The sequence below is a fragment of the Hyperolius riggenbachi genome, chromosome 9, assembly GCF_040937935.1.
Source record: "Hyperolius riggenbachi isolate aHypRig1 chromosome 9, aHypRig1.pri, whole genome shotgun sequence".
NCBI classification, from domain to species: Eukaryota; Metazoa; Chordata; class Amphibia; order Anura; family Hyperoliidae; genus Hyperolius; species Hyperolius riggenbachi.
Window position 1 is genome coordinate 244,852,322 of NC_090654.1, and position 23,628 is coordinate 244,875,949.

At 45.1% G+C, this 23,628-nt stretch overlaps 1 protein-coding gene across 3 annotated transcripts in view; it reads left to right on the top strand.

The window, feature by feature from the left end:
- SYNE2 (spectrin repeat containing nuclear envelope protein 2) overlaps positions 1-23,628 on the top strand; it is a 573,116-nt gene that overhangs the window by 74,431 nt on the left and 475,057 nt on the right. For all 3 annotated transcript variants that reach the window (XM_068254236.1, XM_068254237.1, XM_068254238.1), the window contains exons 3-4: positions 19,401-19,462; positions 20,960-21,055. In XM_068254236.1, the coding sequence (XP_068110337.1) occupies positions 19,401-19,462; positions 20,960-21,055 (158 nt within the window). The remainder of the gene's footprint in view (positions 1-19,400; positions 19,463-20,959; positions 21,056-23,628) is intronic.

Here is a 23,628-nt window from a genome sequence, read left to right on the forward strand (position 1 = left end):
CTTGTTGACCATCTTTATTAGTGACACAGCTACACATCAGGCTTTATTCTTACAGCATAGATGTTATTTAGTATATATAAGAGATTCCTGTGTACACATCATATAAACAGTCACAATCAGATATGTATATCTGACCTTAAAAATACGGGGATTGCTTTATTGAAGCAGCACAAGTAACTAATTTTGATTGGTTTATTTCATTTTTGTGGACTAAGCACAGCTATTACTGTATATATACATTATTTTTCATGACTATTATCTGAGAAATAGAACATTTTATCATATTTTCTATTTTAATTACAGTTACAAATTCATTAGGAGTCGGAGTCGGTGCATTTTTTCCCGACTCCGACTCCAGGCACCCAAAATTGCCCGACTCCACGACTCCGACTCCACGACTCCGACTCCGACTCCACAGCCCTGGTGTTTTCAGCCCTACAGGGGGACATTAGCCGCAGCGATTAACCGTCCCTGGACGCTACATGTAGCGTCCGGGGTCACCTGGAACACCAGGGAAAATCGGGATCTGAGCGCCGTGTTCGCGCAAATGCCGGTAACAGCCCGGTACAAACGCTCTCATCCACTTGAATGGGAGCATTTAACGCTGAGTCCCAAACGCCGGCGGTAAACGCAAGGCAGACGCCCGTGTGATCCAGCCCTAGCAATAAAAACATACAGCTATGTGAATTGAGAACTTCAAGTGACCTACAGTATAAAAGATGTGTTATAACTGTAAAGTTTAAATAGTGACATTGTTGTACCTTTTGGTTGTCTGTTATCTCTTGCATTTTCCTGCTGAAATAGCTGAAAAAAATCAATATGGCCACACGACTACAATTCAGGAAGTGCTTTTTAAAATACATAAATCACTGAGAATCCCCCATGAGAAGAGATGGGCTGGTCCAAAACCTGTCAGATCTGTCAGATTTTTACATCTTCTCGTAAAGTGACAGTAACATAGGAAAAAATAAATTTATAGTGCATTTTAGCTTTTAAAAATTTTCAGGATCCAACTGAAGAGTAGCATCTATAACTGCAAATAGTCCTGCTGCTGGGATAGTGAGTGGGGTGAATGATTATATGAGTCTTCAAACCTGTTATAAACTCTCTGGGCTGGTGCACACCGAGCGGCTTTTTGGGCGTTTTCAGATCCGCTTGCGGCTGCGGATCTGCTTGGTCAATGTATCTCAATGGGGTGGTGCACACCAGAGCGGCAGGCGTTTTGCAGAAACGAAAAATGCCTGGGTGAGGCATTTTTTGGATTGCGGATGCGTTTCTGCCCCAATGTTAAGTATAGGAAAAACGCAAACCGCTCTGAAAAACGGCACTTCAGAGCGGTTTTGCAGGCGTTTTTGTTACAGAAGCTGTCCAGTAACAGCTTTACTGTAACAATATATGAAATCTACTATACTGAAAACCGCAGCAGCAATCCGCAAAACGCTAGCAAAACGCCTCATAAAAATAAAAAAAAGCGTTTAAAAATCTGCTAGCGTTTTGCGGATCTGCTAGCGGGTTTTGGTGTGCACCAGCCCTCAGTGAGACCTGTTTTGTAGCAGGAAAGAGAAACAGCCTTAAAGGAAACCTGAGAAGAAAAGATGTAAAGGCTCTATACATGCCTGGGGCTTCCCCCAGCCCCCTCCGCACCAATTGATCCCACACCGTCTTCCTTCGCCTCCTTTTTCACCCAGTAGAAGCCCTGTAAGTCTGGCCAATCAGGGCGTACTGCGCATGCGTGGCCCAGCCATGTGCATGCCCCCCCGCCGCGCTCTTGTGGCCTACTGCGCAGGCACAGAATGCTCCCAGCTGCGGGATCAAGATGGGGGTGTGCCCGCAGCCGCACTGTGCATGCAGCAACTGGCCAGACTTATGGGGCTTCTACCAGGAGAACAAGAAGGCAGAGGAAGACCAAGTGGGTGCAATTGGTGTGGAGGAAGCCCCAGGTATGTATAAAACTTTTATTTCTATTCGTCTCTGGTGCACTTTAAAGTGGACCCAAATTAAAAATACAAGATTTCAGAAATAAAATCTATTTTCTAAATTATAATAATAAATAGCAGCCTTTTCTTCAGCTGCATGATGACAAATATAAAATATTTTACACTTATTGGAGGAACCCCTCCCTTCCTTTCAAATTGCCGAGACAAAATCCTGGTGAAGTAGGTGGTGTCCGGCAATGGAGGAATTGCTAATGGCTGCCCCCCCGTATAATCCTAGTTATGAAAAGAGAAGGGTGAAAAGCATGCACTGAAATGCTCATAGGCTTGAAGGAGTGTTTATTTATCTTTGTATGTGTCAGAGTGGTGCAACTAAATATTTTTAATAAAAAAATGTTTGGTTTGGGTCCGCTTTAAGCTAAATACTCCTCTGTTGCGCTCCTGCCGCTGTGAGAGTACTGCACAGGCACAGACCGCCCCCGGCAGCAGGGTGCGTGCGGCCAGGCTGCGCATGCGCAGTACACCCCGAATGACAAAGCTAATGGGGCTTCAACCGGACAATTCAGGGGGTGGAGGAGGACGGCGAGGGAGCGATCTGCGTGGAGGGGGCTGGAGGAAGCCCCAAGTATATAAAGTGTTCCTTGGATTAAAAGGTTATAAAGTATAAATTCTTGGAAAACACAGCCTTTTGAATTTGGTGTTTACATTTGGTTTTGTCTCATCACTCCCTTTGAAGAAACATCCTCGGAGTTGTGCTTCATCCAGTCTGAGCGCACGAGGATGCCTTTAGTGTGGAATTACATGATATCAAATTTATGAGTGATGGGACTAGAATAGGGTCCACGTGCCCCGGGAACAGCTGCTACACAAGATCATGCTTGTTGAGGTCATGTCTATGTAGGAGAACCAGTAGGAATGCGGTAAGTATTGTTTTATAAGCAATTCCAAAATAAACGGCAGTGACTCATTCCATGAAGTGTCCCGCAGATTCTGCTGTGCTTGTATCAGTGAGCAACAGAGAGAAGATAAAGTGTTCCGCTCCACAAATATAATTCTAACAGAAATGTATTTGCCTCTCTGCTTCTCTCTATCTGTGTTGTCAATAAAAAAATTTCTGTGTACAATGGTATATGTTGGAATTTTTGTGCCTATAATTACATAATCATGTGACTCCCCCCTACTGCTGCAGTCGGTGCCCCTCCTCCTCATGATCATGTGACTTCCCTCTGCTGCCAGTCTGTACCCCTCCTCCTCATGATTATGTGACTCGCACTACTGCTGCCGGTCTGTACCTGTCCTCATGATTATCTGATTCGCACTTCTGCTGCCAGTCTGTAGCCCTCCTCCTCATGATTATGTGACTTGCACTACTGCTGCCGGTCTGTACCTGTCCTCATGATTATTTGATTTGCACTTCTGCTGCTGGTCAAAGCCCCTCCTTCTCATGTTCATGTGACTCGCACTTCTGCTGCTGGTCTTTACTCCTTGTCTTTTTTATCATGTGACTCGCACTTCTGCTGCTAATCTGTTCATGTGACTTGCACTTCTGCTACTGGTCTGCACTCCGCCTCATAATCATGTGACTCACACTTCTGCTGCTGATCTGTTCTTCTCCTCCTCGTGATCAGGTGACTCGCACTTCTGCTGCCAGACTGTACTCCTCCTCATCATAATCATGTGACGTTGCACTTCTGCTGCTGGTCTGTTCTTTTCCTCCTCGTAATCATGTGACTCGCACTTCTGTTGCTAGACTACTCCTCCTCATGATCATGTGACTCACACTTCTGCTGCTGGTCTGTACTCCTCCAAATCATGATCATGTGACTTGCACTTCTGCTGCCAGACTGTACTCCTCCTCATCATGATCATGTGACTTGCACTTCTGCTGCTGGTCTGTACTCCTCCTCATCATAATCATGTGACTCACACTTCTGCTGCTGATCTGATCTTCTCCTCCTCGTGATCAGGTGACTCGCACTTCTGCTGCCAGACTGTACTCCTGCTCATCATGATCATGTGACTCGCACTTCTGCTGCTGGTCTGTTCTTCTCCTCCTCGTGATCAGGTGACTCGCACTTCTGCTGCCAGACTGTACTCCTCCTCCTCATGATCATGTGACTCACACTTCTGCTGCTGGTCTGTACTCCTCCAAATCATGATCATGTGACTTGCACTTCTGCTGCCAGACTATACTCCTCCTCATCATGATCATGTGACTTGCACTTCTGCTGCTGGTCTGTTCTTCTCCTCCTCGTGATCATGGGACTCACACTTCTGCTGTTGACCTGTTCTTTTCTTCCTCGTGATCATGTGACTTGCACTTCTCCTGCTGGTCTGTACTCCTCCTCATCATGATCATGTGACTCACACTTCTGCTGTTGGCCTGTTCTTCTCTTTCTCGTGACCTCTCCTGCTGGTCGGTACTCCTCCTCCTCATGATCATGTGACTCACACTTCTGCTGGTCTGTACTCCTCCTCCACTTCCTCTGAAGCCGCTGTACTGCCTTATGGTAGGGAACATGGCTCACTGTCCCTTAAATTATGTTCAATAGTGAGATGAACTGCCAGGACTGGACTTCAGCTAAAGGTAGCCATCTGGTTTGCAACTAAGTGATTGACTTTGTTGGGCGATTAACTACAGTGTGATAGAAAGCCGATCGGCTAGAGGCCCACACACTACAAGCAATATCTTATGCGATTCGCCTTCACTAATCAATCTGAACAATGCTGTGCCTCCATGCTCTAAATCCAAAAAATGTATTTTGTTGATCTAAACCATGTGAACAGTAGCCGATTCCTGTACATTTGACCAATATCATCCATCTTGCTCGATTGACAAATCTATGTGTTTGACCCAGATAACTACACATTACTGTGCATGTGGCCCATTGCGTGTGAATATACATTGCCATGCCCAGTACTGCCCAGAGAAGACAGGATATATCATTGCTGAATTGTTTCTGGGTCTGGTTGCACCATTTAAATAATACAGTACAGTAGAAATAACTTTGTAAAACGCTCTTCCCACATAAGACTCAAAGTGCATAGATATGTCTCAGATCAATACATAAAGAAGTGGCAGGGTGGACTTTGTTACAGAGGAAATAGTCAGGTGTTCATAAATGCTGTCTAAACAGATGTTTTTTCAATTTGGACTTCAGTGCATCCATGGATAGACGATGTCCTGGTGGGGTGTGGCTGGGAGTTCCAAAGTGTAGGGGCAGTATGACAGAAGACTTTGGCTCCAAAGTTTTGAGATGGACTCTGGGCGTGACCAAGGTATTAGATACTTTTGATCTAAGATTGGGGGTGCAGTTGCAACAAATTCTTGAGGTAAACAGGGCCCAGATTGTGCTAGGATTTGAATGTCAAGTCTTAAAGTGAAGCCTAATGTAAACAAGAGAAAACAGTACTTCATAATGTAACTGGCAAAATACTTTTATTCCTCACGTTGGCCTTCTTTAAAGGACACCCGAGGTGAAAATAAACAAATGAAATAAACAATTGTATCTATCCTTCTTCTCCTAAAAATGACTTTTTAAGGCATACCACAGTTTTATTTTATATTTAAAGTGAACCAGAGACGAAACACCCTCATGTATTTTACTGTATATATCAGTGGGAACATTAGTGAAAACACCTACCCTGCTCTCTGTTTCATCCTTCACTGCTCAGCCTGCCTGTTAGCAGCCCTGATAAAATCCGCGACTGAGCATTCAGTGTGGCTTTGCTCAGGAATCATTATAGCTGAGTCATTATAGCAGAGCCAGAAGGGTTCAGGCTTGGGCTTGAAAAGACATCAGAGAAGACAGACTCAGCTATAATGATTCCTGAGCAAAGCCAGACTGAATACTCAGTTGGGGATTTTATCAGGGCTGATAAACAGGCAGGCTGAGCAGTGAAGGATAAAACAGAGAGCAGAGTAGGTGTTTTCTCAAATGTTCCCACTGATATATATGGTAAAATACATGAGGGTGCTTCGTCTCTGGTTCACTTTAAACAGAATTCTTCATTTTATGGGTAGCCAGTGAAGGGAATGATTGGTGTTATGTGGCAATAACAGGGGTGGCTTGTTTAGGCCTTTGGCAGATCTTTGTTTGGAAGGCCTGTATAAATGTGGCTATGAATCCCCATGACTTGTAGATGTGACTAGTGTGCTGACTCCCATAGGGTGCCGGAGGGACTGTTGCTGGCAGTGGATCAGCTGCAGCAATTCTTACAGATAATATTCAGTTAGTTTAAACAATGTACTTCTTATAATTTTTTGGGCTGTGATTGTAGCTGTGATTGGAAGTTCAATAAATAAATCCTCAGTTTATCAGAATAAAAGGAACAATGTGGATCAGCAGTTCCAGCACTACACTCTGCAGCTGTTTAAATGGAACTGCCGTGAGGTAAATCTGTGTTTTTAGTAACAGATGAGGGTCACACAGGAGTTTGGCTTTAAAGCAAACCTGAACTGAAAATTAGAAATCAAAATAACCATACATGCGTCATACTTACCTCCCGTGTAGTCTACTCCTCAATCTATTTCTCCTCTCCCGCCTCCTGTTTGTCCACTGTGATCAATGGAGTTTTCCGTCCTCTATTTTGCAAATGGCCATTACCCTATAACAGCTTCTGGGTCAACACACTCAGAACCCATTCACACTAGAAGTGGTTTTCTGAGTGCTTTGCGATTGATTAGCGGTTTTTAAAATCGCTCCCATTCACTTTCATTAAAATCGCGAGAAAAATCGTAGCGATTTTCGCATATGCGATGGCTTATATGATTTTCTGCGATTTTTACCGCGGTTTTAATGAAAGTGAATTGGAGCAATTTAAAAAAATGCTAATCGATCGTAAAACGCTCAGAAAAGTTTCTGGTGTGAATGGGCCCTTAAACTGTAATATCGACCACGTGAGGCATAGGGAAACATGGACATTACCTTGCCCACCAGTTGTCCTTTCAGTTATAAGCGACAGCTACTGATATATAACTGACAGCAACTGTTACATTTTGGTTCTGACTTAATCACTGTAAGAAGAAAATGGTGAGCTTCTGAGAGGAACTGACGGTGAGGTAAGTATGTAACATTCATTTGCAGGTACATCATGTGTTTATTTTAAGATATTGTACTCAGTTAAGGTACACTTTAAAGGAATCATCAGGCAATCTTAATCTAAATCCAATTTACTTATCTGGGGATTTCTCCAGCCCCTCGCGGCAGTACGCTGCAGACAACGTGGGGTTGATTGACAGTGGCGCTTCACGCAGGCGCAGTAAGGACGACCTCGAGGTCGTGGGCTGCGAACTGAGCTGCCAGCGTGGGACAGACAGCTGCGAGGGGCTGAAGAATGCCCCAGGTAGGTAAATCGAATTTAGATTAAGATTGACTGATGATTCCTTTAAAGAAGGCCAACATATGAGGAATAAAAGTATTTTGCCAGTTATGTCAGATAATGCATTTCATTATGGAGTACTGTTCAGTCACCTGAAGCATCTTCCAGCCCCTAGGAGTCTGTCAGTGTATCAGTGCCCGCGCTACAGTTCCCCTCTTCTCCAGACTGCGGATTTGCCCTCTCGTGACCCAAAGCTGGGTCGGTATCTTCTGCGCATGCGTAATTCAAGCCTTTTTGCACTGCACAATTGCAGAGTGCTCCTAAGCATGGGAGCAAATGACAAGGGACGCGCAGAAGATCCTAACTCAGCCGCATTTAGACTATAGTTTAAATATCTGGCATTCCGGATCTTTAACTGCGTTCTGGGGGCACCTGTAAACACGTTCTGAAGCAGCCGCGTTTATTAGAGCATGTGTGCGCACCTACATTCCTGGCAAATGTTCAATCCAGAGAGCCTCTCCGGGGGTCTCCTTTAAATCAAGCAAAGTGTTTAAATGTGGATTTTCTCAGACATTATTAGCGAGCGCACACAGAAAGCAAATACAATTTATGAAGCAGAAAATCAAAGCAGCACGGCTAATCAAGCTCTTAATGCAAACAAAAAGCGTTACACGGTACAAGCAAACTTCTGAAAGGCAAATTAAACAACAGTAAATTTAACATCAAACAAGTGTAACATGCAAGCAACGAACCGCAGATCAAAAGAGCCTCCAGAGTGCTGGGCGATCGCTCTCTAGGAATCTGACTTCTGTCTGTATCGGCCATGCCTCTGTTCAGAAGGGCTAAAAGAGACCAAAAAGCCCTCTTTTGAAAGGCAATGCTAAATGTAGTGAGTGCAAAGTGGAAAAAAAGTCTTACACTTACCTATAGACAGGGAAGGCTCTGAATCCTATAGAGCTTTCCCTGTCTTCTCTTGCTATCCTCGTTCCAGCATTGTCATCCTCGTTGTGTGTACTTGACCAAGGAGGAAGGCTTCATGTCCCCGAGTGCTTCCAAGACGGGCGGCTCCATACTGCGCATGCATGTGCCTCCCCTGTCCATAGGTAAGTATCTAACTTTTTTTGGTGGTGGGGGGTGCGCCTTTACATTCACTTTAACCTCCTTGCGACTGCCAATTGGCGGTCGCAAGGTTGCAGCCCCAGGACTGCATAACACCAATTGGCGTCAAGTCCTGGGGCGTGGTTTGCAGGGCATTGCGCGCCGATGCACATGCATCCCCGCTTGAATGATGAGTTCTGCAGCGATCACCACTAGGAGACTGAAAGACGGTGAAACTGCCATCTATTTACATTGTACAGCGCTGCGATCTATGGCACCTTGTACTGGGGACAGCCGTGTCACTTGACTGTCCCCTGGAGAGGCCCAGAGAGTGATCCCCTCTCATAGGCTAATGCCTATGAGAGCTAATCACTGGAATTGGCTGGCAAGGGGAACGGAGGGAGGATCTTAACCACTTCGCCGCCCGGGTACAGTATATCTACACTCCTTTGGACTTGAGTCCCCCGCCCGGAGCGTAGATATACGCACCCCCCGCCGCTGCTGCCGCCGCTGTCCGCGCTTCCACTCGCACGTGCGCGCACTCCCAAGATTGTGCACGCCGCCGCCCGCTCGCCCGGAGATCAATGAACAGGAAAAAACTCAGTTTCCCAGCCTCCCTTCCTGCAAGCGTCCTTCCGACGCTTGTAGGACGTCTGCAAAAAAAAGTAATACTACACCCAAAAACATTTTTCACATACAAATACATTATTTTCACTATTCATTTTAACTCATTAACTCCCACACGCCCCAATTGTTACCAATATATTTTTTTTTGTAGTATTAAAATAAATTAAAAAAAATTACAATAAAAAAAAAAAAACTTAAATAGTTACCTTAGGGACTGAAATCTTTAAATATTTATATCAAGAGGGTATAACACTGTTACTTTATAAATGATGGGCTTGTAATTGGGGATAGACGCAAAACTGAAAAAAATGCACCTTTATTTGCAAATAAAATATTGGTGCCAAACATTGTGATAGGGACATAATTTAAACGGTGTAATAACTGGGACCAATGGGCATATAAGTTACATGGATTTTAATTATAGTAGCATGCATTATTCAAAAACTATAATGGCGGAAAACTGAAAAATGTTTTTTTCCCAAATGTTTTCCTATTTTCCCATTAAAACACATTTAGAATAAAATAATTCTTGGCATAATGTCCCACCTAAAGAAAGCCTAATTGGTGGTGAAAAAAACAAGATATAGTTCATTTTATTGTGATAAGTAATGATAAAGTTATAGGCGAATGAATGTAAGGAGCGCTGAAAGGAGAAAATGTGCTTGGATGCTGAAGGGGTAAAACCCTCTCAGTTGTGAAGTGGTTAATAAAAATAAAAAATAGACAAATTTATAAAAAAAAAATAAACAAATGAAAAAATAAATAAACATACATCCCAGCAGTGATCAGAACCCACCAACAGAAATCTCTGTTGGTGGGCAGAAAAAAAGGGGCGGGGCAATCACTTGTGTGCTGAGTTGCACGGCTCTGCAGCGAGCCCTTAACCTCCTTAGCGGTAACCCCGTGCTGGACACGGGGTAAGCCGCGCAGGAGGATTTCTCAGGCCCTGCTTGGCCGATCTGCATAATTTTTTTTATACACGCAGCTAGCACTTTGCTAGCTGCGTGTTACTCACGATCGCCGCCGCTCCGCGCCGATTCGCCCCTACGCGCCGATTCTCCGCTACCCTCCGCATCAGAGAGTGCCACGAGATCCGTGTTCTGCCTGGCCAATCAGTGCCAGGCAGCGCTGAGGGGTGGATCGGGACTTCCACTGACGTCACAACGTCGATGAATCGCGGCCAGTTGCCATGGCGACAGGGGAAGCCCTCATGGAAATCCCGTTCGGAACGGGATTTCCGGATGGGCATATGCGCCGGCGGCGATCGGCGCATACGGGGGGACACCGCAGGGAGGGGGGAAGCATGTAGCTAGCGCTAGGCTAGCTACATGCTAAGAAAAAAAAAAAAAAAAAGGTTAAAAAACCCTCCCGCAGCCGCAAGGCCACGGGAATCATACCGCCAGGGAGGTTAAAGCTGCAGTGGCCTGAATTGTAAAAAAATAGCCCGGTCACTAGTGGGGGTGTAAGCCTGTGGTCCTCAAGTGGTTAAAGTAAACCTGTGACTATTTTAAAGGAAGACATCAGATATTTACCTCGGGAGGAGGAAGTTTCTGGATACTAAAGAGGTTTCACCCCTCTAGGTACATCAGCCCGTTCCAGCCCTGAGACCCCTGAAGTGTGGCATCCCTGCACATGCCTGTACTGCACTAGTATCATCCCACTCGAGCTCCGGTGTAAATAGCCATACTGGATCGGGTGCATGTTACTGTGCAGAGACAGACAGCTCGCACTGTGCACTAGCATGGACTCCATCCGGCCTGCCTTTTTCCAGAAGAAAGCCAAGTGGGACAATGCTAGTGCACCTGCGTGAGCTGCTGACATGCGTCAACAAACTCTATTTTGGGGGTCCCAGCTCTGAAACAGCGCTACAGAAGAGGAGGCTTACCCCTCCTGAGGGGCGCTTTTTTCTCTACAGATACACTTTAAAACAAGTTATTTGCCATAATTCAGCTTTAAGCGAGCAACTTTGGTTTCCCACGATGCATCACTCCTGAATATGCAAATCCTCTCTTTGCGCCTACAAAGCTAGGCACACATCCAGAATAGTATAGTGAACCTATAGCTAATAGCTCTGTAAAATGTATTAGCTGTAGGCTCATTGGTTCTGGATGGTGCAGTCGGGGCATGGAATTGATTTGCATATTTGGGTGTGATGCATCATGGGAAACCACAGTTGCTCACTTAAAGCTGAATTATCGCAAATACCTCCTGTTTTAAGGCAAAATGACATTTATCATATGAACTGAGGACGCCTTTTGGGTTAGCGACGAAACATGTTATGAAATACAAAAAGAAAAAATTCCAGTTGAAAGTTGGCCATTTTTTTACTGCGTTCCTCTGCACATATACTCTGAATGGCCAAAATTTTGAGACACCCTCTAATAACGAGTTGGTCCACCTTTAGCTCTGGTCACAGTTGATATTCTTCTTGTCATGGATTCAACTAGATGCTAATATCGTTGCTGAGGAATGTTGGCCTATTCTGACATAATGGCAGCTCTAAGTTGGGTCAGACTGGTTTGTGGCATTTCCAAGCTTTGAAGTGATTTTTTTGACTTTGTCCCAGAAATGCTCAATCGGATTGAGGTCAGGCAACTGAGCTGGCCATAGAAGCAGATTAAACTCTTGTTGATGTTCCTCAAACCAATATGAGACCGATCAAGCATGGTGGCAAGGACCCACAACAGGCCTCTTTTCCTATTTTTCTGTGATACTAAAGGAACTCTTGATGGTCTCCTGCTGCTAAAGCCCATCCTTTGCAAAGTCCATCCTGTGCTTTGGGATATGCTTTGTGATGCACCTGCATTGAATTCAGCTGTAATTTGTCAAGTTGTTGCCCCTCTGTTGCTATGGGCTATACGTGCTACTTGCCTTTTACCTCTCTTGTTCCCCTGCGTTTTATGAAAAGAATAATTCTCAAATCTTTAATTTTTTTTCTCTCTACTGCCACTTTCTAAACACCTGAGATACTGTTGTGCAAGAACCAGCTCTTCTTGCACCGACGACCATCCCTCCTTTAAACTCACTTACATTTTTTGTCTTACCCATTGTGACATTAACTCCTGTGACTGATAACTACGTTGTCCAAAGCTGAGCATTCCTTATATAAGCAACACTGCAGTTACATCACTCTACGTCACTTTTTTTTACTGGTTTACTTTCAAATAAGGGGTGTCTCTGATTTTTGTTGTCAGTGTATTACAGAAGTGTGGCAAGGACATCACAACTACGTCTTCCACTAGACTGCTATCAGTATATGTGCTGCACTCTGTAGCTGGATGTAGTGTGTGGCTGCAAAGGAAGTTCATGCAGTCAGTGTTTGTGTTATCTGTCAATTTCTGGGAGGAAGTAGGGGAGAGAATACAAAGCTTGAAAGAATTTCCACTCTGGTACGTTATCCTGTCCTGTAATAATATTCAGGTTCCCATCGTAATCACTAATTGCGGAATTGACCAAAAACTAGGCCATTGGCAGCACAGTGGTGTAGTGGTTAGCACACTTCTCTTGCAGTGCTGGGTCTCCGGTTCGAATCCCAGCCAGGGCGCTATGTGCATGGAGTTTGTATGTTCTTCCCGTGTCTGCGTGGGTTTCCTCCAGTCACTCCAACAGTTCCTCCCACATCCCAAAACCATACAGATAAGTTAATTGGCTTTTCTCCTAAATTGGCCCTAGACTATGATACATACACTACATGATACATACATAGACATATGACTCTGGTAGGGATTAGACTGTGAGCTCCTCTGAGGGACAGTTAAGTGACAGCACTGTGGAAGATGTCGGCGCTATATAGATACTAAATAATAATAATTATTCCTCTTTCATGGATTTAGTCACATTTGTTCTATGAACTTATTTAAAAGCTGATGTGGGGTGGACCAAGGAAACTGAGGACCAGAAAGACACACAGAAGAAATCACCAGGAACCAACAGTGTAGTATGTCTGTACACCAATATGTGTGAAATAATAATAACTGCAGGTTGCAGGAAATGCAACCTGCATCTGCTGGGAAATGTTCTCAAAGGTCGCCCTCCTGGTAGATTAAAGAACCAAACCAAACGGAACCAAAAGAGATCTGAAGACCTTTCCAAATGGAGAGTGGGGAGACAGGGACACCTGGAGTCTCTAATGGTGCAGTACGTCGAGGAACCAGATAAGATGACACAAATGTGGTAGGAATGGTAGAAAAATCAGCAACCACAATATATAGGCAGGTGAGGAAGACCAGTCGTCACCCAGGTTCTTTAAATCCTTGGTCACACTCCGGAAAAATGCAGTGCAGAACTTTCAAGGAACCACTGGCCTTGGAAAACAACCTCAGGGGCCTGGGCTAACTGTAACTGGGGTGGGGGAGGCGCTGCAAGATAGCATGCCACTCCACGTGTCTTTGCCGGCTGAAGCCTTGCTCGTTTTGAATCCGTGACCACCCGCCTAGGGATGTGTATCGGGTGCTGAGCTCTCCTACATCTGCCAACCCTGAAGTGACGGGGGAAACGTGAGTTGTGTTGCAAGTGTATTAACAAGCTTGATCTTGGGATTGAGGTTTGCCATAGCATGGCAGTAATGAGAGCGTATTAGTGATCCACTAAGAGACGTGCATCAGTATATGCGCACGGTGGGCTGGTCATCTATACTGGTTGTATGTGCGGTTCCTCAGTTTAGGCGTGATAAAAAGAAACTCTCGCGAAATTCCCGCGATGTGCCCATTAAACCCTATGGGTGCTGCGCGTGGAATTGCGCGATTGCGCACGCAAAACTTTGCGCGCAGGACTTTGCGCGCGATCAGCAGCACAAAGCGGTGATAACTTAGCTAGTGCAAAGGTTATCACGCCTAAAGTCTTTTAGGCGCGATAACTGGGTTATCACCGCTTTGTGAATCAGGCCCCTTATGTTAGCAGCAATTTTATGGGCCTGAAGACATGAACTGTACCGGTACCCCTGGAATTGGAGTGCACTCCTTAAAGGGACATTACCTAATCATCAGAAGCTAGTTGCATTCTACTTATAGTATGTTTTTAGATGGGGTTTGTAGACTGTGATTGTGTCTTTTTTGATACAATAAGAGTAACTAGCCAACCCGCGTCGTAGCATACGCCGCATCTATCTATCTAATAGAGTACGCAAGTCTGGCTTTGCAAATCCGGCCTAATTGGCTATTCATGAGGCAATGCTCATGCAAATATGCATTTGCTTTCGCATGCCAAACTATGCAGGGTCAAAAAACCAATACTGCAAAGTGCTCTTTTCAGAGCGGTTTGCGTTTTTCCTATACTTAACATTGAGGCAGAAACGCATCCGAAATCCAAAAAAATGCCTCACCCCGGGAGTATGCGTTTCAGCAAAACGCCTCCCGCTCTGGTGTGCACCAGCCCATTGAAATACATTACCTAAGCGTATCCGCAGCCGCAAGTGGATCGCAAAACGCTGCCAAACCGCTCTGGTGTGCACTAAGCCGGATAGTGCTAATGTAGCATGTAGCAGGGCGACTGCTTTGTGGTATTGGTTTGTGCATGCATTTGCATGAGCATTGCCTCATGAATATCCAATTAGGCCAGATTTGCAATGTCAGACTTGCTAGGGTAAGGCCTCTTTTCCATGGACTGTGAATAGGCAGTGAAATGGCTCTCAAACTCTCACAACTGCTCACTGCTGCCTGGTAACTGCTCGCTGCTGCCTGGTAACTGCTCGCTGCTGCCTGGTAACTGCTCGCTGCTGCCTGGTAACTGCTTGCTGCTGCCTGGTAACTGCTTGCTGCTGCCTGGTAACTGCTTGCTGCTGCCTGGTAACTGCTTGCTGCTGCCTGGTATCTGCTTGTTGCTGCCTGGTATCTGCTTGTTGCTGCCTGGTATCTGCTTGTTGCTGCCTGGTAACTGCTTGCTGCTGCCTGGTAACTGCTTGTTGCTGCCTGGTAATTGCTCACTGCTGCCTGGTATCTGCTCACTGCTGCCTGGTAACTGCTCGCTGCTGCCTGGTAACTGCTTGTTGCTGCCTGGTATCTGCTCACTGCTGACTGATAACTGCTTGCTGCTGCCTGGTAACTGCTTGCTGAGCACACAGCTCAACAGTCCGTGGAAAAGAGGCCTTAAACTTGGTGTTTGATCACGCATAAATTTTCTCATGCAAAGTACTTCTTCTTCTTGTTTGAAGGTTGAGGCACTTAGTCTATTATATATATAGATATTAAAATTTTTTGCACATCAGTACCGGTGGCTCCCTATATATTTTTGCTATGTATTCCCTCATTAGATGAGACAGGGAACAGTGCAATAATATTGTAAAGACGTGCGTTGATCTCCTGTATAGATTTTTTTGTGGTTATTTAACATGTGGGTAATTATATTGAAAATGGAAAAACGTATAGCTTACCCCTAATAAGAAGGGGCTAAGCCAATGTATGTAAAGGTAACGTTTAATGCAAACCAGACACTTGGATGATAACGCGTTTCCCTGAACGCACTCCGCTTCCTAAGATCAAGTGACAAAAGTGTCTTTATCAGTGAAGAGAGCAAGTCGAGAGCGCTCTGACATGTACCTTGGAGCGCCTCTCCCACCTCAGTTATCCTGATAGATTGGGCAGTTCCTAGAAATAAGGGCTACTCAAAACATACAACCTCCAAGTAGAGGTGCGATAAGTATGAATGTAAAATGGTGGAGTTGCACAAAAGGTCTAAAACAATATAAGATAGAGCGGTATGGGTACGCTTACCTCTCCTGTGGTGAAGTAGCACATGTAGCAATCAAAAACTGGATTGAGATTGTCAAAAGTTTATTATACAAAAGGTTCACACAACGCGTTTCTTGGATATCTCCTGCTTAATCTGGTCAATAAAAACCATCACAAAGTGCCTCTACCTGAAATCTAGTAGACTTAACCACCTCAGTGACTCATTGAGGCGCCCCCCCCCCCCCCCCCCCCCCCCCTAGTGTTCCAATAAAATTGCCAGGGAGGACGATTTTTTTTTTTTTAAACCATGTAGCTAGCCTAGCGGCATCCCCCCACCCCGTCCGATCGCCTCCGGCGATCAGAGCAAACAGGAAATCCCGTTCAGAACGGGATTTCCTGTTTGGCTTCCCCCGTCACAATGGTGACGATCGGGATGACGTCATCCACGTCATGGCGTCTGGGGGAGTCCCGATCCACCCCTTAGCGCTGCCTGGCGGTGATTGGCCAGTCTGCGTAAGGGGTCTGGGGGGGCGTGGCGGGTAGCAGCGAATCAGCGCGGAGCAGCAGCGATCGGGCAGTGCACGCAGCTAGCAAAGTGCTAGCTGCGTGTAACAAAAAAAAAATGATGCAAATCGGCCCACCAGGGCCTGAGAAATCCTCCGCGGCGACTTACCCCGAACTCGAGATAACCGACAAGGAGGTTTATGATGCTCAGATTAGGGCTCATGTCATAATTGTTTTTTATGCTGAAGACAGTTTTTTTTAAACTCTAGCTGTATGTTTAGTGGCATTGTCCTGCTGGTGGTGACAGCTTTAGTTGTGCCAGATGATCTGTAGGGAATGTTCGTTACTGAGAATTCTGTGCACAGAAGGAAATACTTTGTGCTTGGCAGGTGGAAAAAGCTGTTATTTCCCACAATGCAATGAGGTTCACAGACAGCAAACTGTCAGGACCATGGTCCTGACATCACACTGTGGGAGGGGTTTCACCACAATATCAGCCATACAGACACCCCTGATGATCTGTTTAAGAAAAGGTAAAGAGTTACTATTCTATTTATGTGGCCATGAGGTACCCAGGTGGGGTTCTTCTTTAAGCTTTTATTTAATCTACCCACTGCTGGCAGATTCTTGGCATAAACAAACACTATGTTCGCCAGGCTGCTGTGTCACTGACACTAACCTGCACCTCATAAAACTATGCGCCAGATGTGAGTGACTCAGACAGAGGACAGAGTCCTCATTGTTGTGGTTCCCACCTTCTAAGCAGACAGCGCTGGGGAAGTTATTACACGCGGGACAGGAGATCTCCTATGGATTACTGCGGCTTGCTAAGAAACGTGGATTACTTTGTAACAATGGCGTTTTATGAACTTTAAAGAAGTAGCAACTGTTTGACAGGGTAATAAATGTTCAAATACGGTGTTTTCTTTCTCTAATCTTTCTGAGGTCATTAAGATTTAATGAGCAGTTTTAAAGAAACCTCAGTTCATCTTGAAGGAACAATGAGAAGCGTACTAATGGTGTCAGGACCTCTGGTAACAACAAGCTGGTTCCTGGCCGGGTCCATAGCTGGCAGGGTAGGAACACAGTGCTACAAAGCTGTCAACTGCTTCCTTAGCAACACAGATAGGTGGGGCCTACCAGTAGTTACGCTGCAAAAGTAGTTACTGTTGTTGTTTTTGTTACTATACCTATTATAAGTGCTGTTTGAAAGAGCAGGCCCTTTACTATTTAGAGAGGGAAGCCTCAGAATCCTAATGAGGCTTCCCTCGGTTGTAACAAGCCCTGCTGAGCATTTTCCATAATCACATCGGGGCCGCACAGCTCACCTTCGTGGTTTAAAGAGGAACTCCAGTGAAAATAATGTAATAAATAAAATGGCTTCATTTTTACAATTATGTATAAATGATTTAGTCAGTGTTTGCCCATTGTAAAATCTTTTAAATCCCTGATTCGCATTCTGACATTTATCACATGGTGACATTTTTACTGCTGGCAGGTGATGTAGCTGCTGCATGCTTTTTTGGCAGTTGGAAACAGCTGTAACCCACTATTTCCCACAATGCAACCAGGTTCACAGACAAGAAACTGCCAGAAGTACCACGGTACTCAGAGCTTCTTGTGGGAGGGGTTTCACCCCAATATCAGTCATACAGCGCCCCCTGATGGTCTGTTTGTGAAAAGGAATAGATTTCTCATGTAAAAGTGAGTATCAGCTACTGATTGGGATGAAGTTCAATTCTTGGTCGGAGTTTCTCTTTAACGCTTAACGACCACCTAACACGATAGGCGTCGGCAGGTCGAAGTGGCCGGTCCATGTCAATTCACGGAGGGTGTCTCCCTGAACAGCCTGCGAGCCTCCAATCGCGGCTCGCAGGCGAAATGTAAACACGCGGGGAAGAAATCCCCTGTGATTATATCATACGTCGCTGCTGTCGCAGCAGCGCCGTAAAGGAGATCGGCGATCCCCGGCCTCTGATTGGCCGGGGATCACCGCCGTCTGATAGGCTAAAGCCTATTAGAGGCGGTACAGGGTGGATTGCCATCCTGTCCCGCCCACTGTGACCAGGAGAGGGAGGGAAGGAGTGGGAGGGGGGAATAGCGCTGCAGAGAGGGGAATGGAGGAACCCCCCCGCTCGGCCACACAGAGCAGTGGCGATTAGACCCCCCCAGCAGGACAATCCCCCTAGTGGGGAAAAGGGGGGTGGGGGGAAGTCTGATCGCCCTGCAGCAATCCTGATCTGTGCTGCGGGCTGGAGAGCCGACGCAGCACAGATCATCCAAAACGAGCCTGGTCCTTAAGTGGTTAAGTGCGTGCAATGGCTGCACGAGTCAGCTATTGTGCGCACTTGAGCCAGGAAGAGGAGCTGCGAGGCTCCTATGTGATTAGCAACAGTGCATTGTCGCTAATCTTGTGGGGGGCCACGCTGAGCAACGGGGGACCAAGGAACAGAGAGGGAAGCATCAATAGGATCCTGAGGCTTCCCTCTCTTAAAGGTAAGTATATGATTTTGTACCCGAGCTTCGGTTAGGGTACACTTTAAGGGCCTGTTTCCACTACACGCAGATTGGATGCAGAATGGATGCAGAAAAACTGCCTCCAATGAATGCCTATGGGAAAATCTGCATTAAAAAAAAATCGCGTTTAGTGGGCACAAGCCAATAGGCATTTGTTGGAGTCAGTTTTTCTGCATCCAATATGCGTGTAGTGGAAACAGGCTCTAATGCTGGGTACACACGTTGAGATCTCCCGCTCGATTCGCGGACCGATTCGATTATTTCAAACATGCTCGATTGGACTTCGATCGTTCCTGCCTTCGATTTTGCATACTTAACATAAAAAAATGATCGAAATCCAATCGAGTATGTTTGAAATAATCGAATCGATCCGTTCGATCCCGCGAATCGAGCGGGAAATCTCAACGTGTGTATCCAGCATAAGGCTCCAGTATCTTCTGTGTTGATGAGCAATGACAGTTAGGTTACTTGTACACTATATCAGTTGTTGTCAGTTGTAACTGAAAGGACAACTGATGTGCAGTTCAGTATCCATGTTTTCCTATGGCCTCTTTCACACTATACGCTGAAAAAACTGAAGCTTTCTCACAATGTACTGCTATGGAGAAAAAAACGCAAAGCAACATAACGCAACATAACGCATTAAAACGCAAAAGGGCCTTTACACTTTAAATGACCAGATTTTTTAAAGAGATGCTCATCATTATAATTGTGCTCATTTTATGTTTTACAGCTGAACAGGAGGGGACACAGAGGAGAACCTTCACAAACTGGATTCATTCACAGTTATCAAAGGTAAGAGCTGTATACAATAGTGTGTAATCCATCATGTTGTTGAAGAGGGTGCTTACTACTCACCCCCTGGACACTGATGGATCAAGAAAGCAGTCCAAAATCTAGTAAAGTAACGGCAGAACAACCTTGAAAGGGGTTGATTCACTATAACAAATAGCGTGCCTTATCAGAGTTAACATGTCTTATCAGAGTTACCATGCCTTATCAGAGTCGCATAGTGAGCGCTACGAACTTATGCCTGCTAATTGGCAATGACGAGAGCTCCACTTGTCCTGCCCTGAGCCTCTGACTTTGATTGGCCCAATAGGCTGCCTGTCAAGTTTCCTGTCAAGTGACAGGCAGCCTATTGGGCCAGTCAAAGTGCGGGGATAATGCCATTTAAAGTGATTGGACCCGCAGGGGCTCAGGGCAGAACGAGTGGAGCTCTCTTCATTGCCAATTAGCAGGCATAAGTTGCTCGCTCGCTATGCTTCTCTGATAAGGCACGTTAGCACGGATAAGGCGTGTTAACTCTGATAAGACATATTAACTCTGATAAGGCATGCTATTTGTTATAGTGAATCAACCCCAACGTGTTTCTAAATATTGCCCTTAAAATGCTGATGGACTTCTTCCTACAATGCTGTTTTCATAGAGTGACTTCAATTCATTAAGCATCAGGAAATCCCCCTACGCACACCACAACCACTGCACTAGGCTGCTGACCATGACTGCAGCACCCATATTAAGCCACCACTAGGGCGGATTTACCATAAGGCATTGTAGGCACGTGCCTACAAGTGCCTGATGATGGAAAGGTGGCTCACTCCCCTCCATGCGTGCCTCCCTCTTTTTTCCCTACGCTCCTGTGAGTTAAATCCGGGCCTGGCCTCCACCCACAACTTTGTCCATGTATACTTACAACTGGATTAGTATTATTACTGAATTGGATAAAGCAGAAAACACCTGATTTTACCAAACATATTGTGGTGTGTCAATTCACAAAGGCTCTTATCGCAATGTTTGTGTGGGTTTCCTCCAGGTACTCTAGTCTCCTCCCACATCACAAGAAACATACTGATTGGCTAATTGGTTTGCCCCAGATTGACTTTAAATGGAGGGATTGCAAATGATGAAAACTGTTCAGTAGACTAAGGCCTTGTTCACATCAGGCAATATAGATGGGTGTGCGTTCGGAATGCAAGTGCACATGATCACATGCCATCTGCGTTGCGCTGCTGATCCTATCCATACAGTAAATGGGATCAGCTATGCTCTTTGCTGAAAATGCATGCAACAGTGCGATCGAGCAACGCAGTGCTGCGCGCAGCGCCCATAGTTTGAATGTCAAAAGTGCTGGCTTTGCACATCTGATGTTCTTGCTGATCGCACACCATACGTGCTGCCAAAATGCGCATGGCAGTGCGTATAGTGTGAACGAGGCCTAAGTTAAGTGCTTTTTAATGTAGTGGCACTATACAAATACAGAAAAAAAAAAATGAAAATCTTGTTTTGCAGCATCAGAAGGAATCAGTTGTGAAGGACCTATATTCTGATATCAAAGATGGACACCTCCTCCTGGACTTGCTTGAAGTTCTGTCTGGCGAAAACTTGGTAATCCATACGTATTTAAATTGCTGAGTTGTCTCTGCTTAAAGGGAACCTTAACTCAAAAAAAAACAAAACATGAGTTTCACATACCTGGGGCATCTACCAGCCCCCTGCAGCCATCCTGTTCCCTCGCAGTCACTCATGGCTCCTCCGGCCCCCCGCTGCCAGCCAGTTTCGTTTTTGCCGAATGAGTCGGCCGGCCGCCAAGCGTACCTTTTTACGCATTCCCGGTGGTGCAGAAATCTGACGCGGACATAACAAGTACATTTTTACGCATTGCACCTGTAATCCATAAAAATGTACTTGTTAATGTCCGCGATAACTTCCTGCACCAGCGGGAATGCGTAAAAAGGTACGCATGGCGTACCTTTTGAATTAAGGTTCCCTTTAAGCGAACTAGCTTTTGAAGTCATCATGACCTCACTGGCCAATCAGAAGGGAGAATATCCAGCCTCCTCATTGAAGAAAAAGGTGTGATTCGTGGTCGGGAGTTAACTCCATTATCCGTTTGCTAAAATAAAGTTAAAGTGGAAGCAGAACAAGGTCCTCCAGCACCCAAGGCTGAGACACCAAAGTGCGCCCCTCCATCCCTCCCACCCCAGCTGTCACACACTGATTGCTATTAGACTAAGAGGGCCACAGGGCCCACAACCTCCCCAACACCTTAATATCTAGTTATCTGGCTTGCAGTCACTGCTATGTATCCCCTTTTCTTATTTCTTTCTGCTTCATACACAATTAGGAATGACAGCTGAATGAATTGTGCGCTCCTTCCTACACTGCGCCCTGAGGCTGGAGCCTCTCCAGCCTATGCCTCAGCCCGGCCCTGAGTGGAAGTACTTTTAACATTTCCCATTGCTCCCCTATTGGCATTTATAATTATGGGTGTATTTAAGTTTTTTTCTTTTATGTGTTTAGCTCCTCCCCATGACATGCTGCAGAGGCAAGGTGCCAGGTGCGGGTGCTAGTCATGCTGGGAGCCAATAAGCCTCTATCTCCCTCTCTGCAGGTGCTCTCTAAAAGGAAAGGAAGGAGGGGTTCCAGAAGGAGACACATGATTCATGTAGCAGTCCCCTGGAAAGCTCAGTGGTATTCACATGCCCCCCTGGAGCCCCCCTCTTGGATTTTTTTTTTACTTGTAAGAGACAAGAATGCTCAGAGTCACAAAGCTTCACAGGGAGGCACACCTTTATGTAGGTGTTCACTCCCACAGCTAATAAGCATATTCAGGAGGAAGGGGCTGGAGGATGGAGCTGGCTGGCAAGTGACACATGCCAACCAGCAGATGGAGGTACACCCCACCAGACAGCAGATATCAAAATGACAACATCTGAAAAGTAAAATAATACTTTCATGTATTCATTTTCATTAGAAGACTAATATTTGAAAACAAAGCAAAATTGTTCAAAACTCCCCAGTGCTACACGACAGTAATATTGTATATGGGAGGTCAAAAACAGCAGAAATCCCTGTAGGTGAACCACAATCATAACTATGACTACTATTGTATAGTCAGGGATATACCAGGAAACTAAAAATTGCGGAATATAGGTACTTTTTCTTTTAATATTCCCCAAAAAAGTGCAGAAAATTGTATACAAAAGCTTCAATCCAAACAATCGTCCATCAAGAGAACACATCACGTGGTAAAGTGCATATAATTGATTAATAGTAGAGAAGGCAACTACATCGATTTGTTTTGGGTCGAGGACCCTTCTTCATTATATGCACTTTATCACGTGATGGGTTCTCTTAATGGACATTTGTTTGGATTGAAGCTTTTGTATACAATTTTCTGCACTTTTTTGGAATATTAAAAGAAAAGTATATTTTGCAATATTTGGTTTCCTGTTTTTTTCCTGATATTTCCCGGACTATACAATAGTAGTATTAATATTTATCACATTTATGTAATTGGTAGTACATTTTTTAATTAGGTCCATTTAAACGTTTGGTCGAGATCCTTTTAGGTCACCTTTGTAAATTTCTCTGCCGTAGAATGTTTTAGTAAAGAGCCAGGTTAAAGAATAAATGAAGTGAGAGATATACGGAGGCTGCCATATTTATTTCTTTTTAACCAATACCAGTTGCCTGGCAGCCCTGCTGATCTATTTGGCTGCAGTAGTGTCTGAATCAACACCAGAAACAAGCATGCAGCTGATCTTGTCGTATCTGACAATAATGTCAGAAACACCTGATATGCTGCATGCTTGTTCAGGGGCTGTGGCTAGAAGTATTATAGGTAGAGGATCAGCAGGACAGCCAGGTAACTGGTATTGCTTAAAAGGAAATACAAATGTCATCCTCCATATTCCTCTCACTTCAGTTGTCATTTAAAGTGGACCTGAACTCTTACACAGGACAGATGGAAAACATAGAGAAATGCACCCTGTATGTATTTAGAGAGTTTAGCCCGTCTAATCCCCCCTCATCTGTGACCAATCACCAGTGTAATTTGATCTCTCAGCTGTGTTAGCTGGCTGCCTCTGCAGAGCAGCTAATTTGTAAACACAAGATGTTAACCCTATGTCTGCTTCCAAGAAAGCAGGAAGTAGACACATTGCAGATTTATACGC